The 16124-nt window shown below is 41.2% G+C and overlaps 1 protein-coding gene across 1 annotated transcript; it reads left to right on the plus strand.

Annotated features, from left to right (window-relative positions):
* Positions 1-1177: 1177 nt before the first annotated feature.
* On the plus strand, positions 1178-15642 carry LOC115140889 (uncharacterized). The gene is made up of 2 exons (XM_029679337.2): positions 1178-1762; positions 14986-15642. Exons 1-2 carry the CDS (start codon positions 1382-1384, stop codon positions 15136-15138), a joined length of 534 nt encoding a protein of 177 aa, XP_029535197.1. The 5' UTR covers positions 1178-1381; the 3' UTR covers positions 15139-15642.
* The last annotated feature ends 482 nt before the right edge of the window (positions 15643-16124 follow it).

Below are 16124 nucleotides of genomic sequence, written 5' to 3' on the forward strand. Positions count from 1 at the left end.
ATATAGTACGTTTAGCAAATTCGTAACATACTCTATATTTTGCAATTTCGTAAGATAAAATTTGAATTGTAATTCGTAACATATCATATGAAATGAGTGATGGACATCCACAAATTAATACATACCATACAAAACGCAACATATCATACGGAGTGTTTCGGATTTACTTGCAGAATAATAGGAAATGCTCTGAGACCAGGTTGGACCATAAAAGGCCTGGACCATAATGACTGAACACAGCCACACCACATTTTTTTCAAACTTAGCAGGCAGGCAGGCCGGACCTACCTTAATGGCCGGCTTGACCTATCTTTCTGGCCGGCTTGCCGGACTTACCTGCCTAGCCAGCGGGCCAGACCTACTTACTTGGCCGGTTGACCGGACCTACCTACCTGGCCGACCGACTGGTCCCATTAGGCTGGATGACCGACTGGTTTCATCTGGCCCTCCGTCCTATCCTATCTGGCCAGCAGGCCGACTGGACCTATTTGGCCGGCCGACTGGATCTGTCTATTTATGTTACATTATTTTGTTGTATTATCATAATGTTACATGGTCTTGTTGCATTGTTATTTATGTTACATTATATTGTTACATTATAATTTGTTACATTGTCTTGCTATTTCATCAATATATTACATTATCTTCTTACATTATCGATGCTACATTATCTTGTTGTGTTATTGTTTGTTACATTATCTTGTTATATTATCATTATGGTACATCATCTTGTTACATTATCATATATGTTACATTATCTTATTGCCTTGTCCTTTGTTACATTATCTTTGTTACTTTTTCTTCTTCTTCTTCAATCAACAGACTGCTGTTTTTTCCTGTGTTCACTTACCATAAACAAATACTTTAAGCATCACTTTTGATATAGTTTTACCTTATTACAGTATCAAATATATCGTTTTTCATCATAACAAATAAAAATAGGTATTTAAATATCTTGCACTGAACAGTCTTCAATAACTACAATAATTCATTGTGACTGTTACTCATGTAGTTCATAATATCACCAGGGGGTTGCGCACAACTCCTATCCAGGCGACGGTACCTCTGCATTAGATGGACAGCATTTCTGCCTGACTGCTGGACTTGTTATTTGACTCCAGTTAGCTACTCAGTCTTTCCCCTCCCCTAACCCTTCCCTGTCTCACCCACACAGGCCTACTCTAAACATAATGAGCTGCCAGGGACGGACAGGGGAGGGGGAGAGAAAACGTAATTGCTTGCTTTACACAGCTTGTAGGCAGGCAGACCGTTTAGGCAGAGAGACACAGAAGAACACTTGGAGAGATTGAGAGGAGGCACAACATTTTAAAAAGAGAGAAGTAAGATAAAAGGGAAACAAATCACCAACAGCGCAAAAAAAATGGATCCCAACAAGATGCCAAACGCCCCACCACCAGGCTGGAACCCAGATGAGAAGTCTGGGATGGGACAACCAGCTCCTCCACCCTACCAGGACCACCCCCAGTACCCCAACACAGGATACCCTGTACCAGCAGGCTACCCCGCCAATCCCCAGGGATACGCACCACCGCCCCAGTATGGAGGAGCTCCTGGGGCCCCTTACGGCCAGCCATACCCCCAGGGAGAGTACCCCCAGTCCACCGTCACAGTCCAGCCTACGGTGTTTGTGACCCGTGGAGCTCTGCCTTACCCTCTGCCAGACTACCTGGGCTACTCCATTTTCACCATGCTGTGCTGCTGCCTGCCACTGGGCATCGCTGCACTTATCTACTCCATCTCGGTGAGTGGGACTTTTATTGCTGTTTTAAGAGTATTCAAATGTAATGTAGACTAATGTGTTTCCAGTAGAGATGTATCCCAAATAATTCACAGAACATACCTTTTTTCATTTTGTAGAGTAGTCAGTAGTGTATTTCTCACTCTAGTCTTTCTTTAGCATTATCCAAGAAACCCAGTTACCGGTTTTGTTTAAATAACGGTCTCTCTCTCTCTCTCTCTCTCTCTCTCTACTTGGTGGAAGGCTGCATAGCTGGGGAGAGGAACATGTTTGTGATAGTTTTGGCCTTACACTGTGGGTGTCTCACAGTCTTGAGTTCTGTTTTGAATAAGGTCCTCGGGATATGGTGGTTTGGGGGGATCGGGGGAGGGGAGATGGGGCACGAAGTGGGAATTGGGGAGAGTGTGTGTAAGAAAGGGAGGGACCCTTCCCGGAATATGGGTGGTTAAAAATGGGTGGTTAAATACGGGTGGTTAAACATGCGGATGACTTGACTGTGTGAGTGACGTAAGAGGAGGTGGTATTCAAAATGTAAAAGGTATACTGGGCTTATCAAATCGCAAAAGAAAAAAGCAGAACTCCAACATCCCTCCCCCTTGTCCTTTGCCAAACCCCACCCTCGAATGGACAGCCACACTGAGAAGAGGGGTAGGAAAGGGCTGGAAACCCTGAGCTATCCCTAAAAGCCCCAAGCCAATTTCAATTTAAGGGGCTTTATTGGCATGGGAAACATATGTTTACATTGCCAAAGCAAGTTAAATAGATAATAAACAAAATGTAAATAAACAAAAAATGTACAGTGAACATTACACTTCCAAAAGTTCCAAAAGAATAAAGACATTTCAAATGTCATTATGTCTATATACAGTGTTGTAATGATGTGCAAATAGTTAAAGTACAAAAGGGAAAATAAATCAAATGTAAACATAGGTTGTATTTACAATGGTGTTTGTTTTTCACTGGTTGCGCTTTTCTTTTGGCAACAGGTCACAAATCCTGCCTCTCTGATTGCACACTGTGATATTTCACAGATTGCACACTGTGGATTTGTTATCGAATTCCTGTGGGTCTGTGTAATCTGACGGAAATATGTGTCTCTAATATGGTCATACATTTGGCAGGAGGTTAGGATGTGCAGCTCAGTTTCCACCTCCTTTTGTGGGCAGAATGCACATTGCAAGTCTCTTTACTTACTTACTGGGATTACAAATGCAGCATATCAGGATGGACAGCTAATTGTTGACCGGGTATGACTCATATAGATCAATGTGGGTAATGGAGGAAACATCCGGGTCAAAGCCTGGTAAAGAGAGAAAGGAGGTTGACCTCTAAGATGTTATTATGGGCATCTTTATTTCGCAATGAGACAGTGGCTTTTTATCAAGTATCAAAACCCAGTGGATGACTTCTAATGTAATAACTACATCAACTGAGGTTGATCAATGTGCTGGTGAATTGACTTCATCCACATCCATCATAGACATAATCACTCAGTAAAGTTCCTCCTCTCCTGGGCAAGTCAAGGGCTATTATATACTGTAAAATATTTCATATTTGTACTTCATATCAGCAACTATTTTTTTTACCAGAAAGGTGAGATGTTAACATTTCTTTGAGTATGTAGGATTACTAGTTATTGTTTATAGCCCTCTCATGATAAATAATTACTTTTGGGGATGATGTAGATTACATTTTCGATTACATTTAACTGGTTTTAATAAAGGCCAAATGACATTTTCAATAAATCTGATTTTATATATAAATAAAGACTTGCTAAAAGTGAAAATATTCTGCATTTTGACACATTTTGAGACGTCCTTCTGTGCATTTTAACCCACTGGGGGGGCAGGGTAGCCTAGTGGTTAGAGCGTTGGACTAGTAACCGGAAAGTTGTAAGTTCAAACCCCTGAGCTGGCAAGGTCCAATTCTGTTGTTCTGCCCCTGAACAGGCAGTTAACCTGCTGTTCCTAGGCTGTCATTGAAAATAAGAATTTGTTCTTAACTGACTTGCTTAGTTAAATAAAGGTAAAAAAAAAAAAATCCACCTGTATCACCATGAACTATTTTGTTACTTTCACAATGTCATTTCTGTAGTTTATTATTTATTTTGTGATTAGTGGTTCATTTTAAGGGGAAAAACAACAACATGTCCCTCATTTAAAGGTCAACCCTGCTGAACTGAACTCTCGTGTTAATATGGTGAAATTATTCATTTTTAAATATTATTTTCAAAAGAAACACTGAACATTATTATTAATAATGTAAAAGCAGGTAAGCTGGTTCTACTTTTTTGGCTATTTTCTGGTGTTTTGTGGTAGAAACTGAGTGGGTTGAGCATAACAGGTCAAACCTGTTACACATTGATAGACAGGCTAGACATGTTTTCACAATAATAATAAACAGTGTGAAGCTTGCATTCAATTGCCCCCCGTTGAACACAACAAACTTCCATCTCCCCTGTAACAAGGGAATTTATGGCTGATCAGCAGTGTTGCGATCATACCTGTCGGCACTTAAAGTATATTAATAGGAACTGTTAGCAGTTGATGTTATTCTTCAATTACACAGACCCCAAAGCAAATCAGGGGGAGAAAATATATATTTATTCAAAGAGAACACATCATAGTTGTTATGCTATAAAGTAGATGACAGATGTTCCTTCTTCACTGGCCTGAGAGATTCTCCACAGAACGAAGAGACAGGGTGTAACCTATAACCCAACCTTAGCCTGTGGTTGACCAATTAGAATTCCTTGCAGTAAAATTGGATCAATGGCCAAATAACAAGTATCTTGTTTCAGGCTCAATGTATAGACAATTCGGACCAATTAAAACTTGCCACATGTAGCTATGAGTCCCGGACTGAAATTCCTCTCGTGTATCTGACCCATGAATCAATGATTCCCTATTACATAAAAACAACTATTTCCATTGATCGTTAATTCCCTCTTGACCTTTAGTCCTATGCCTTGTGTATTTATCTTAAAATATTCTTACAGCACTTACAATAGCATTTAAAATAAAATAACCTAGAGGTGAGAAAATAGTTATTTAACTAGGCAAGTCAGTTAAGAACAAATTCTTATTTTCAATGACAGCCTAGGAACAGTGGGTTAACTGCCTGTTCAGGGGCAGAACGACAGATTTGTAACTTGTCAGCTTGGGGATTTGAACTTGTAACCTCGCGGTTAATAGTCCAACGCTCTAACCAGGCTACCCTGCCTGATGAAGTCTCGGTGTGCTTGACAATGGGAGCGGAAGTAGGCGTGACCGCACCCAGTTCAGGCCTGGAGGAGATATACGGTAATGGGTGAGTGGTGTATTATCTCGCTAAGAGGCTACTTGACGCTCTGCCAGGAAGCTTGGCATGACTATCCCACACCGAGCCCTTCCCACCCTGCCTCAGTTGCGACAAGCTGCTAGTTGCCAGTGTTTGGCTTGGCACTGCGTACAGAGGTGACAAACCAGACTGCAAACACAGTTTTCTTTTCTGTGTCTCCAAGTCAGCAGCACTGTCTGACTGGCACATAGACTTAATGCCCACTCACATATAGTACACCACCAGCCAATCTTGGGGTGGCAGGTAGCCTAGTGGTTGGAGCATTGGACTAGAAACTGAAAGTTTGCAAGATCAATTCCCTGAGCTATTGTTCTGCTCCTGAACAAGGCAGTTAACCCACTGTTCCTAGGCTGTCATTGAAAATAAGAATTTGTTCTTAACTGACTTGCCTAGTTAAATAAAGTTTCAAATAAAATCTTAAAACTAAACTTCCCAGACAGGGAGAGATACAAAGGAGTTAAGTATCTAGGAAAATGTATGTTCTAAAAAATTTGTTACAGTACATTGCTTTTTCCTCAAAATAAATGGAGTTATGTCCTGTATGGGAAAGCTTATTATGACTTCCTATTTCCTGCCGACTACTGTTGTGGAAATGATTCCCTTGGAATACATACAGTGCATTTGGAAAGTATTCAGACCCCTTAACTTTTTCCATATTTTGTTATATTATAGCGTCATTCTAAAAATAAAAAAAATCCCCATCAGTCTACACACAATAACCCAAAACAGATTTTTTGAATTTTTTGCGAATTTATTACAAATAAAAAAACTGAAATATCACATTTACATAAGTATTCAGACCCTTTACTCAGTCCTTTGTTGAAGCACTGTTGGCAGTGCTTACAGCCTCGAATCTTCTTGGGTGTGATGCTACAAGCTTGACACAACCGCATTTGGGGAGTTTCTCCCATTCTTCTCTGCAGATCCTCTCAAGCTCTGTCAGATTGGATGAGGAGCGTTGCTGCACAGCTATTTTCAGGTCTCTGCAGAGATATTTGATCGGGTTCAAGTCCGGGCTCTGGCCGGGCCACTCAAGGACATTCAGAGACTTGTCCCAAAGCTACTCCTGCATTGTCTTGGCTGTGTGCTCATGGTCGTTGTCCTGTTGGAAGGTGAACCTTTGCCTCAGTCTGAGGTATTGAGCCCTCTGGAGCAGGTTTTCATCAAGGATCTCTCTGTACTTTGCTCCATTCATCTTTCCCTCGATCCTGACTAGTCTCCCAGTCCCTGCCACTGATAAAACACCCCCACAGCATGATGCTACTGACACCATGCTTCAGCGTAGGGATTGTGATAGCTTTCCTCAAGATGTGACGCTTGGCATTCAGGCCAAATAGTTCAATCTTGGTTTCATCAGACCAGAGAATCTTGTTTCTTATGGTGTGAGAGTCCTTTAGGTGCCTTTTGGCAAACTCCAAGAGGGCTGTCATGTCCCTTTTACTGGCCACTCTACCATAAAGGCATGATTGGTGGAGTGCTGCAGAGATGGTTGTCCTTCTGGAAGATTCTCTCATCTCCACAGAGGAGCTCTGGAGCTCTGTCAGAGTGAACATCGGGTTCTTGGTCACCTCCCTGACCTAGGCCCTTCTCTCCCGATTGTTCAGTTTGGCCGGGTGGACAGTTCTAGGACGAGTCTTGGTGGTTCCAAACTTCTTCCATTTAAGAATGATGGAGGCCACTGTGTTCTCAGGGCCCTCATTGCTGCAGAAATGTTTTGGTACCCTTACCCAGATCTGTGCCTGGACACAATCTTGTCTTGGAACTCTACATACAATTCCTTTGACCTTGTGGATTGGTTTTTGCTCTGACATGCACTGTCAACTTTGTGAAGTGACTATGCATAGATAATAACAGAGATTAGCAGTGGGGTAAAGGGTGGGGTGGGCAGTGCAAATAGTCTGGATAGCCATTTGATTAGATGTTCAGGAGTCTAATGGCTTGAGGGTAGAACCTGTTTAGATGCCTCTTGGACCTAGACTTGGCGCTCCGGTACTGCTTGCCATGCGGTAGCAGAGAGAACAGTCTACGACTGGTGTGGCTGGAGTCTTTGACACTTTTTAGGGCCTTCCTCTGACACCGCCTGGTATAGAGGTCCTGGATGGCAGGAAGCTTGGCCCCAGTGATGTACTGGGCCATATGCACTACCCTCTGTAGTGCCTTGCGGTCGGAGGCCGAGCAGTTGCCTTACCAGGCGGTGATACAACTCTCGATGGTGCAGCTGTAGAACCTTTTGAGGATCTCAGGACCCATGCCAAATCTTTTCAGTCTCCTGAGGGGGAATAGGTTTTGTTGTGCCCTCTTCACATCTTGGTGTGCTTGGACCATGTTAGTTTGTTGGTGATGTGGACACCAAGGCACTTAAGCTCTCAACCTCCCCCCACTACAGCCCATTGATGAGAATGGGGGCGTGCTTGATCCTCCTTTTCCTGTAGTCCACAGTCATCTCCTTATTTAATCAATTTTAGAATAAGGCTGCAATGTAACTAAATGTGGAAAAAGTGAAGGGGTCTGAATATTTGCCGAATGCATTGTTGGTTAGTTGCATTCCCTATTTTATTGAGTTTGGATTGTTTTAGGTTAGTTCGAGATCTATACAGGATATTGTTATGTCGTGATTTATAGGACTTTCCACATTTCAGCGTGTTTTTCCTGGCCTAACACACGAGAGGGGGAGTAGCATTGTGTTTGGGATCTGTTGTGTTTGGGATTTTCGCCAGGTTGTCTGGGATGGGTAGGAGGAAGGGAAAAGGCCTGTTGGAGGGTCAATAGGGGTACAGGCCAGGGGAGGGGAGGACAACAGGAATCTGCCTCTTGGCAATTCAACATTCACACAGTGGGGCCTTTCTAATATGGCGGACAAGAGGGCATAATCAGAGAGCATAAAGAAGCTATTGTGTCTGTGTGCTTGTGCTTGTGCTGTGTGTGTGTGTGTGTGTGTGTGTGTGTGTGTGTGTGTGTGTGTGTGTGTGTGTGTGTGTGTGCGTGCGTGCTCATGCGTGTGTGCTCGTGCTTGTGTGCATGTGTGGTTGCCTGTGTGTGTGCTCGTCTGTGTGTGTGCTCGCCTGTGTGTGTGCTCGTGCGTGGTTGTGTGTCTGTGCTCGTGCTTGTGTGTGGTTGCGTGTCTGTGGCCGGAAGTGTTTTAGATTTGTGTCTGTGTGTCGCAGGCTGTGTGTTTTCCAGTCAGTAGGTTTTGAAATGATTTAGAGTGATTTGCCATAAAATACGGACAGGACAATGAACATATCCTTTTTAGAGATTGTACACAATTTCCTGGCAATTGTCTTCAAAAGGGGTTGCTTGTCTATTGTTTCCCTTGTCAAGTTTCAAGTACATTTAGTAATCCATTACACCTATTTTCCTGTCTTCTTAACATTCTGAAGAAAACGGTGCTTACACAGTTATTATTTGAATATTATTTATACTGTACTCTGGCAATATCAGATAATGATTACACACACTAACTCTATTAACACCAGTTGCTAGGATACCCCAGCCTCCTTTTATGAAGCTGCCCCTGTCTGGGTCCCATGGGTTGTTGGGAATGAATAGGGTCATTACCACAGGTCCAAGTAGGATGTTGCTTATGCTGTTGGTATTTGCTCTAAACCCTGAACTTCATTGTGAATGTTATCTTTATTTTGACTGTCACGATATGTTGAGAATAGTACTTCAATATTTGGCCATGTCTGCGATAAAGCTGTTTTTTCAGACATCCATTTATGACATATTATTTATTATCTGTTATCTTTTAGGCTCTGTTTTTTAGTGTTTAACGTCACCGAGTGCACTTTGAGGAAACAGAGATGCAGAAAATAAGTTATAGTGGCCATGCCTTAGACTAGAAAAACATAAACAATCATGGCCCCAACAACTAACAAATCTATGAATTTGAAACATTTTCGAACACAGCTCCTTTGTAAGCAGGACCGTTAGTGGCATGAATCCGCCATGTGTTAAGCTGAACCTACAAGCAACATGCGGTGAAAAGGGAAAGTGGCTGAAAATTAGGTAATTTAAGGGAGAATCATTTAATGGAGGGCTCAGATGCACCAAACACCACAACGTCTGTGTTCCACTCCCAGTAATTACACAATTAATACAGTCCACACTCCAAAATTTTCTGTCATATTTTAGGTGAAGTGTAGAGACACAGCTGTCAATGAAAATAGCAACAGCATTGTTTCAGTTAACCCTTTGATAGCCCCTTTATCTATCAACATATTGCTTATACACAGGCATCCCTCTTATCCCCATTACTGACAGTACCCTACTCTACCCTCACGTACGTACTGTATATTAGGTAGAATATGGTAGAGTTTGTTTTTGGTCTACTCTTGTAAGTATTCCTTCATTGATTATATCTTAGTGGAATAAGAAAGGATGTAGTTACTAATCTAACGCACTTCTTCTGTACATCGCACTGTAATGTACAATTTACCTTATTTTAGCGCCCCAAAAACATAATACTTCCAGATCAACTTTAATAGGAATACCATTCTAAGCACAATTTCTCCCGTTTCCAGTTTCCAGCCAAATCAATGACGAGACATTCATGTTGCCCGTCTCTGCATGATTGAAGAAGGCAATGAGCTCCGTCGGGTCTTTTTTTAAATGACGGGTGGGGAAGCGAAACCTACTGCGGGATAGGGGAAAGGGGGAGATAAACTGTGTGCGGAAACAGATTTCTTCACCCGATCTGTCCAACTTATCACCTCTAAAATGTAAATGAAACACTATAAAGAATGTATATAATATGTCATTACATACAGTACAGTTGAAGTCGGAAGTTTACATACACTTACGTTGGAGTCATTAAAACTCGTTTTTTAACCACTCCACAAATTTCTTGTTAACAAACTATAGTTTTGGCCAGTCGGTTAGGACATCTACTTTGTGCATGTTTACATACAGATTATTTCACTTAAAATTCACTGTATCACAATTCCAGTTGGTCAGAAGTTTACATACACTAAATTGACTGTGCCTTTAAACAGCTTGGAAAATTCCAGAAAATGATGTCATGGCTTTAGATGCTTGTGATTAGGCTAATTGACATAATTTGAGTCAATTGCAGGTGTACCTGTGGATGTATTTCAAGGCCTACATTCAAACTCAGTGCCTCCTTGCTCGACATCATGGGAAAATCAAAAGAAATCAGCCAAGACCTAAAAAAAAATGTGTAGACCTCCACAAGTCTGGTTCATGATTGGGAGCAATATCCAAACGCCTGAAGGTACCACGTTCATCTGTACAAACAATAGTGCGCAAGTATAAACACCATTGGACCATGCAGCCGTCATACTGCTCAGGAAGGAGACGCGTTCTGTCTCCTAGAGATGAACGTACTTTAGTGCGAAAAGTGCAAATCAATCTCAGAGCAACAGCAAAGGACCTTGTGAAGATACTGGACGAAACAGGTACAAAAGTATCTATATCCACAGTAAAACGAGTCCTATATCGACACAACCTGAAGGCTGCTCAGCAAGGAAGAAGCCATTGCTCCAAAACCACCAAAAAAAGGTCAACTGCACATGGAGACAAAGACCGTACTTTTTGGAGAAATGTCCTGTGGTCTGATGAAACAAAAATAGAAATGTTTGGCCATAATGACCATCGTTATGTTTGGAGGAAAAAGGGGGAGGCTTGCAAGCCGAAGAACATCATCCCAACCATGAAGCAGGGGGGTGGCAGCATCATGTTGTGGGGGTGCTTTGCTGCAGGAGGGACTGGTGCACTACACAAAATAGATGGCATCACGTGGAAGGAAAATTCTGTGGATATATCAAATCAAATGTATTTATATATTGAAGCAACATCTCAATACATCAGTCAGGAAGGTAAAGCTTGGTCGCAAATGGATCTTCCAAATGGACAATGACCTCAAGCATACTTCCAAAGTTGTGGCAACATGGCTTAGGGACAACAAAGTCAAGGTAATGGAGTGTCCATCACAAAGCCCTGACCTCAATCCGATAGAAACTTTGTGGGCAGAACTGAAAAAGCATGTGTAAGCAAGGAGGCCTACAAACCTGACTCAGTTACACCAGCTCTGTCAGGAGGAATGGGCCAAAATTCACCCAACTTATTGTGGGAAGCTTGTGGAAGGCTACCCGAAACACTTGACCCAAGTTGAACAATTTAAAGGGAAAGCTACCTAAGTAAGTGTATGTAAACGTCTGACCCACTGGGAATGTGATGAAAGAAATAAAAGTTGAAATAAATGATTCTCTCTACTATTATTCTGACATTTCACATTCTTAAAATAAAGTGGTGATCTCAAATGACCTAAGACAGGGCATTTTTACTAGGATTAAATGTCAGGAATTGTGAAACTGAGTTTAAATGTATTTGGCTAAGGTGTATGTTAACTTCTGACTTAAACTGTACCTATTTAAAGGTTTGTGTCGAATTTGAATCTGTTTTTTAGGTCGGCGCTAAAGTTATCTTCAGAACTTAACAGCGGCTGTCGCGGCTTTTAAGAGGCATGATGGCTTGCAGTAATGACGCAAAAAATGTATGCATTCCGTTGTACAATTGACTAGGCATCCCCCTTACCCTGTCCCTGTCCCTTTCTTATTTTTAAACTGCGAGAGAAGCGCTACACCTGGTGGAGAGAAGCTGTAAGACACAGAATGAGTTGCTTTATGCGTGCTGTATGTTACGCCATGACACGTCACAATTTAACGTACAGTGTCGGAGAGGTCAGTTTTTTTTTCAACTTTACTCCAATACTATCGGGTCATTACTAGGTCAATCAAAGCTTTAATAGAAACATAGTTCACACCCCAGATTTTGATGCCAACACAGTCACGACAGTCCCATTAGTTTTCATTGCAGCCTCGTTTGAATGCCGCTGTTGCGCAAACTTGTACGGAATGGGGTTAGTCAACAGTACCATCCAGGAAACCAGATTAGCTCTATCCAAATAGCTCTGTTTAGCTTAGCATTTTAACTGTCCATAACTGTCCATTTTTTTTTGCATTTCAACTTAACATTTCAACAAAACAAATGTTAGCTGACTTACTTGTATGTCTATTAATTCAACATAAGTAGCTAAGTGGTTGCTAAATGCTTACCTAGCTAGCTTGCTCTTATTATCATAGCATGTTGCTGCTAGTTTGCTACATTTGACTCTTCGCTTCAAGTCAGGAGACTAGTTGTATCTAAGAGATGTTGTCACATTTGTCTGACTACTGTATCACAAATATTTCAAAACATTACAACTTTTATTTACAAGAAGCTCAGTTCAAACCTCCTCCATGTTTTCAAGATGTGCATCTGTTAAACTCCGCCCATTGACCTTTTAGAAACCCATCGTATTTGTTCTTCCCTAAACCAATCAGATTCTTTCTGCCTTTAGAACAAAGTTGACTACACTTTGACAACCTTCTCTTCACTCACAGACAAGAGCAAAAATCTGTTGACAGTGTAAATCAATAGTGGTCCCGTGTGGCTAAATTGGTAGAGCATGGCACTTGCAATGCCAGGGTTCTGGGCTTGATTCCCACGGGGAACCAGTACGAAGTCGCTCTAGATTGTCTGCTAAACGACCCCAAAAAATATAAATGCTCACTGGGTTGCTCAGTGAATGGCCCATTCACCAGTATTTCTGTACTGTCACTGAGAAGGCCCTTCATGTCGCAGAGATTAGAAAGACAGACTCCGTTAATGATCTGATTCTGTTCGATCTTGGGATTTTCTCACATATCAAGCATCTCACATCCTGCCCCTCCCTCTCCATGAGGTCACACAGAAACCCCAATACAATGTGTTCAGTTGTACATCCTCCACATATACAATTCATAAAATGTTCACTTTGTCATCCCATTGCACTCCCCACATTGCTTAGAACAAATCCCAGATTGCAGATACAGTATTTATAAAAGAGGAGAATAACCACTCCTCAGTTACTTGTTCAGAATATTTTATTTGGAATTTAGTTGCTATTGAATGTAATGTGGTTTTCAAGGAGCCTGGTCCAACAGATTATATTATGATGAGTCATATGAGCAATATGCTGCAGTGCTGATAGAGGCCCGTGGGGAAATCAGGAATGGAGTATTATGTGGGTAAGTGAATAGAATCAAGCTTCCAGTAGGTTTCTGGGTCCTCATTTATATACCGTGCATACATTCAAAATATATCCCAAAATGTGCGTGTGCCAGTTTTATATATATATTTTTTAAACTAGACTTGAGAATGTACTTACCTCCCTGCAAACTTTATACCATTCATACTTACATCTGCTGGTGGTTGAAATATTATATTGCAAGCTTGCAAGTGAGTATTTTGTGTGAATGGGGTATAAACAAAAATCAACCGGAAAACATATTAACAAGAATGCAACTATTTGCCATCAGTGAGGAGAGCGAAAACATGTCATATTTTTAGAATCCAAAATAATTAGACGTAGGAATATTTTTCCTATTTATTTTATTTTCATAACCATTGCAGAATATACAGTATTCCAGAATATACAGTGTTCCAGAATATACAGTATCCCTCACCTTTTCTGGCTGTGATGGGTTCATATTCCATATAACAAATGGCCAAGCACATCTCTCATGTAATTGGACGTAGTAGCCTAGTAAATGGATAGGCTATATGTATTTCAAGTTTTGCAATATCATGGCAAGCAGAGCATATAGACAGACAGATGGGATGGAGGAAATCTTGTGAACCTCAAGGAAATGGAAGAAAACCGTTTGGTGGAGTGCCCAGATAATTATTCAAGACACGCGAGTACACAGACCCTCAGAAACACAACAACTGTCCACTGTTAAGAGATCCAATGAGCCCTTCTCCTCTAGCTAGCCGTGTAGAAACAATTATGATCCAGCTGTGAGTAATCAGGAGAAGGGTTTACAATAGCAGGCAGGCCTTCTCACGCCACACTAACCTAAATCAACACAGACCCTCTCTGCCTAAACCTTAAGTCAACCCTAGCCCTGCTGTGGAAGCCAACTCACATATTTCACCAGAGGACAGAAACAGATGGAGGCCATGTTAACAACGTCATGTGACTAGGGGAAGGTTGATTCAATTGAGACTTGAGTAAGTTGATGTTGAGTGGGAGGGCATGTTGTTCTTTTTAAACATGGACTAAAGAGTAGGTATTTTGGTGCCTGTTGTTTGTGTTTTATAGGGACTTCCTGTTTGTCACAAGACTCTTCCTGATTTGGAGCCAGAAAGTAATCCAAGACCACATATGACACACACATGCTGTTCAAAATTTGCTGAGAAATTTACTGTTGCTTAGTGTGTGACTCATACTGACTGGTAGGCAGCTACTCCGAGATGTCTATAGTGTAAAGTCCATGGCAAGGAGTGATGAGTCAAAGACACTGAGACTTCAGTTAGTTGACTGAAAGTTTAGCATTGCCTGTCAAACCTTGTTCTTCCCCCAAGAGAAAACATAACAGGTGTCAAAATGTGTCTCACAATATAGCCCCATTCCTAAGACTGTAACTAGGGGAGAGAGCTACAAGAGTGAATCTGGCACACAGGTACAGTTGGTGCTCCATCCACAGCTGTTTCAACTTAGTGCTGCTTGGGGTGTGGCCACAGGAACTTAGTGTTCAAGTTGTTATATCATCACTAGTAGGTATTAATATGATCTATTGTAGATGTTCTACAGTGAGATAGAAAAATGTCTCTCTGCTTTTTATTTTCTGACTTAGTTGGCATGTTGGCTAAGCATTGTGTTTGTGAATGAATACTGCTTCTCCTGAAATAACTCAAATCAAATAAGAGCATGGCCCTAAATCATCGTTGAACTCTCTCTGTTGAAGTCTCTCTCTCACTCTCTTTCCTGAATGATGATTACAACAATTACAACTCTCCCTCCCTCCTTTCCTTCCTTCCTTCCTTCCCCCCTCTGCTCTCAGACTCGAGACGCCAACAACCAGGGTCACCAGCAGGTTGCTGAGAGGAGTTCTCGTCTAGCACGGATACTGAACCACTCCGCCCTGGGTATCGGCATCACCGTCATCATCCTGTACATCGTCTACGTCGTCATCCTGGCCAAAAATATCCACTGATCTGACACATAAACACCGGCTAGCACCACAGCCACCGCTTCTCTCAACCCCAGCCCCCAAAATCAGCCTGATCTTGACCACATACAGTAGGTGCCAGTTACAGGCACTTTCCAAAGAGATACATAATGCTGTTTATTCATCAATGCTTTTTAAAAAACTATATATCTAATGACTTGCTTTTTTTAAATACCTGCAGACAGGATAGTTTAAATTGTTAATTAATTTGTCTGTTTAATTTGAATTTTAATATACATAAATAAACAACAAATGATGGATACTGATAGTTTTTTGGACTATTTCTAATAAATGTCTAAAGGATAGTGTATGTGTATTCACTGTGTATGGATAAGTCATATCAGAGTTTAGAGACACATTTGACAATGTTATGAGAATGCATCAGAAAGAGACTATTCTTAAAGTCTGAGAGGATATGTATTACTTGATGTCAATACACAGAGTGCCAGTAAGGTTACCACTCACATGAATAAACATTTTGCAACTCAATGTCAAACATTTACTTCTTGTTGTACAAATGTATGAATTTGCTCAATTCATTGTTCTGTGCTGTCAGCAATGGCACAAGCAATACTCAACTCAACTTATTTTGGACAACCGTGGAGACTAAGACCTAGATTCAAACTGTGGCACAGAAGATCCTCTGTATAGCACAATTTAAATTTAAAGGTCATTTACGATTTAGTCAACATGGCCTTCCACTCTGCAGATGTAATCCAACCCTAGAAGTAAAAAGAAATTGCAGAGCTGTTCCAGTTTGGCCTTACAGTTGATTAATTTGGTGAAATGTTCACACTATTCCATGTAATTTATAGTCACATATTGCCAGATTATGTATATCACTCTCGATATTAGGTATATATTTTATTTTAGTATATATTCAGTGACTCTCACCTCTTCTATTTACCAAGGGGTTGTACTTGTCCCTTCTCTAAAGTGTGTAGTTGTTGGAAAAAGTGTTGACCTTGTAT

This window comes from Oncorhynchus nerka, linkage group LG14 (genome assembly GCF_034236695.1).
Source record: "Oncorhynchus nerka isolate Pitt River linkage group LG14, Oner_Uvic_2.0, whole genome shotgun sequence".
In the NCBI taxonomy this organism is placed as follows: Eukaryota; Metazoa; Chordata; class Actinopteri; order Salmoniformes; family Salmonidae; genus Oncorhynchus; species Oncorhynchus nerka.

Excerpts from the sequence above, each read along its gene's own strand:
- LOC115140889 (XM_029679337.2), top strand. The coding sequence starts at position 1,382 with ATGGATCCCAACAAGATGCCAAACGCCCCACCACCAGGCTGGAACCCA. Across the intron at positions 1,763-14,985 it reads CACTTATCTACTCCATCTCG|ACTCGAGACGCCAACAACCA; the intron begins GTGAGTGGGACT and ends CTCTGCTCTCAG.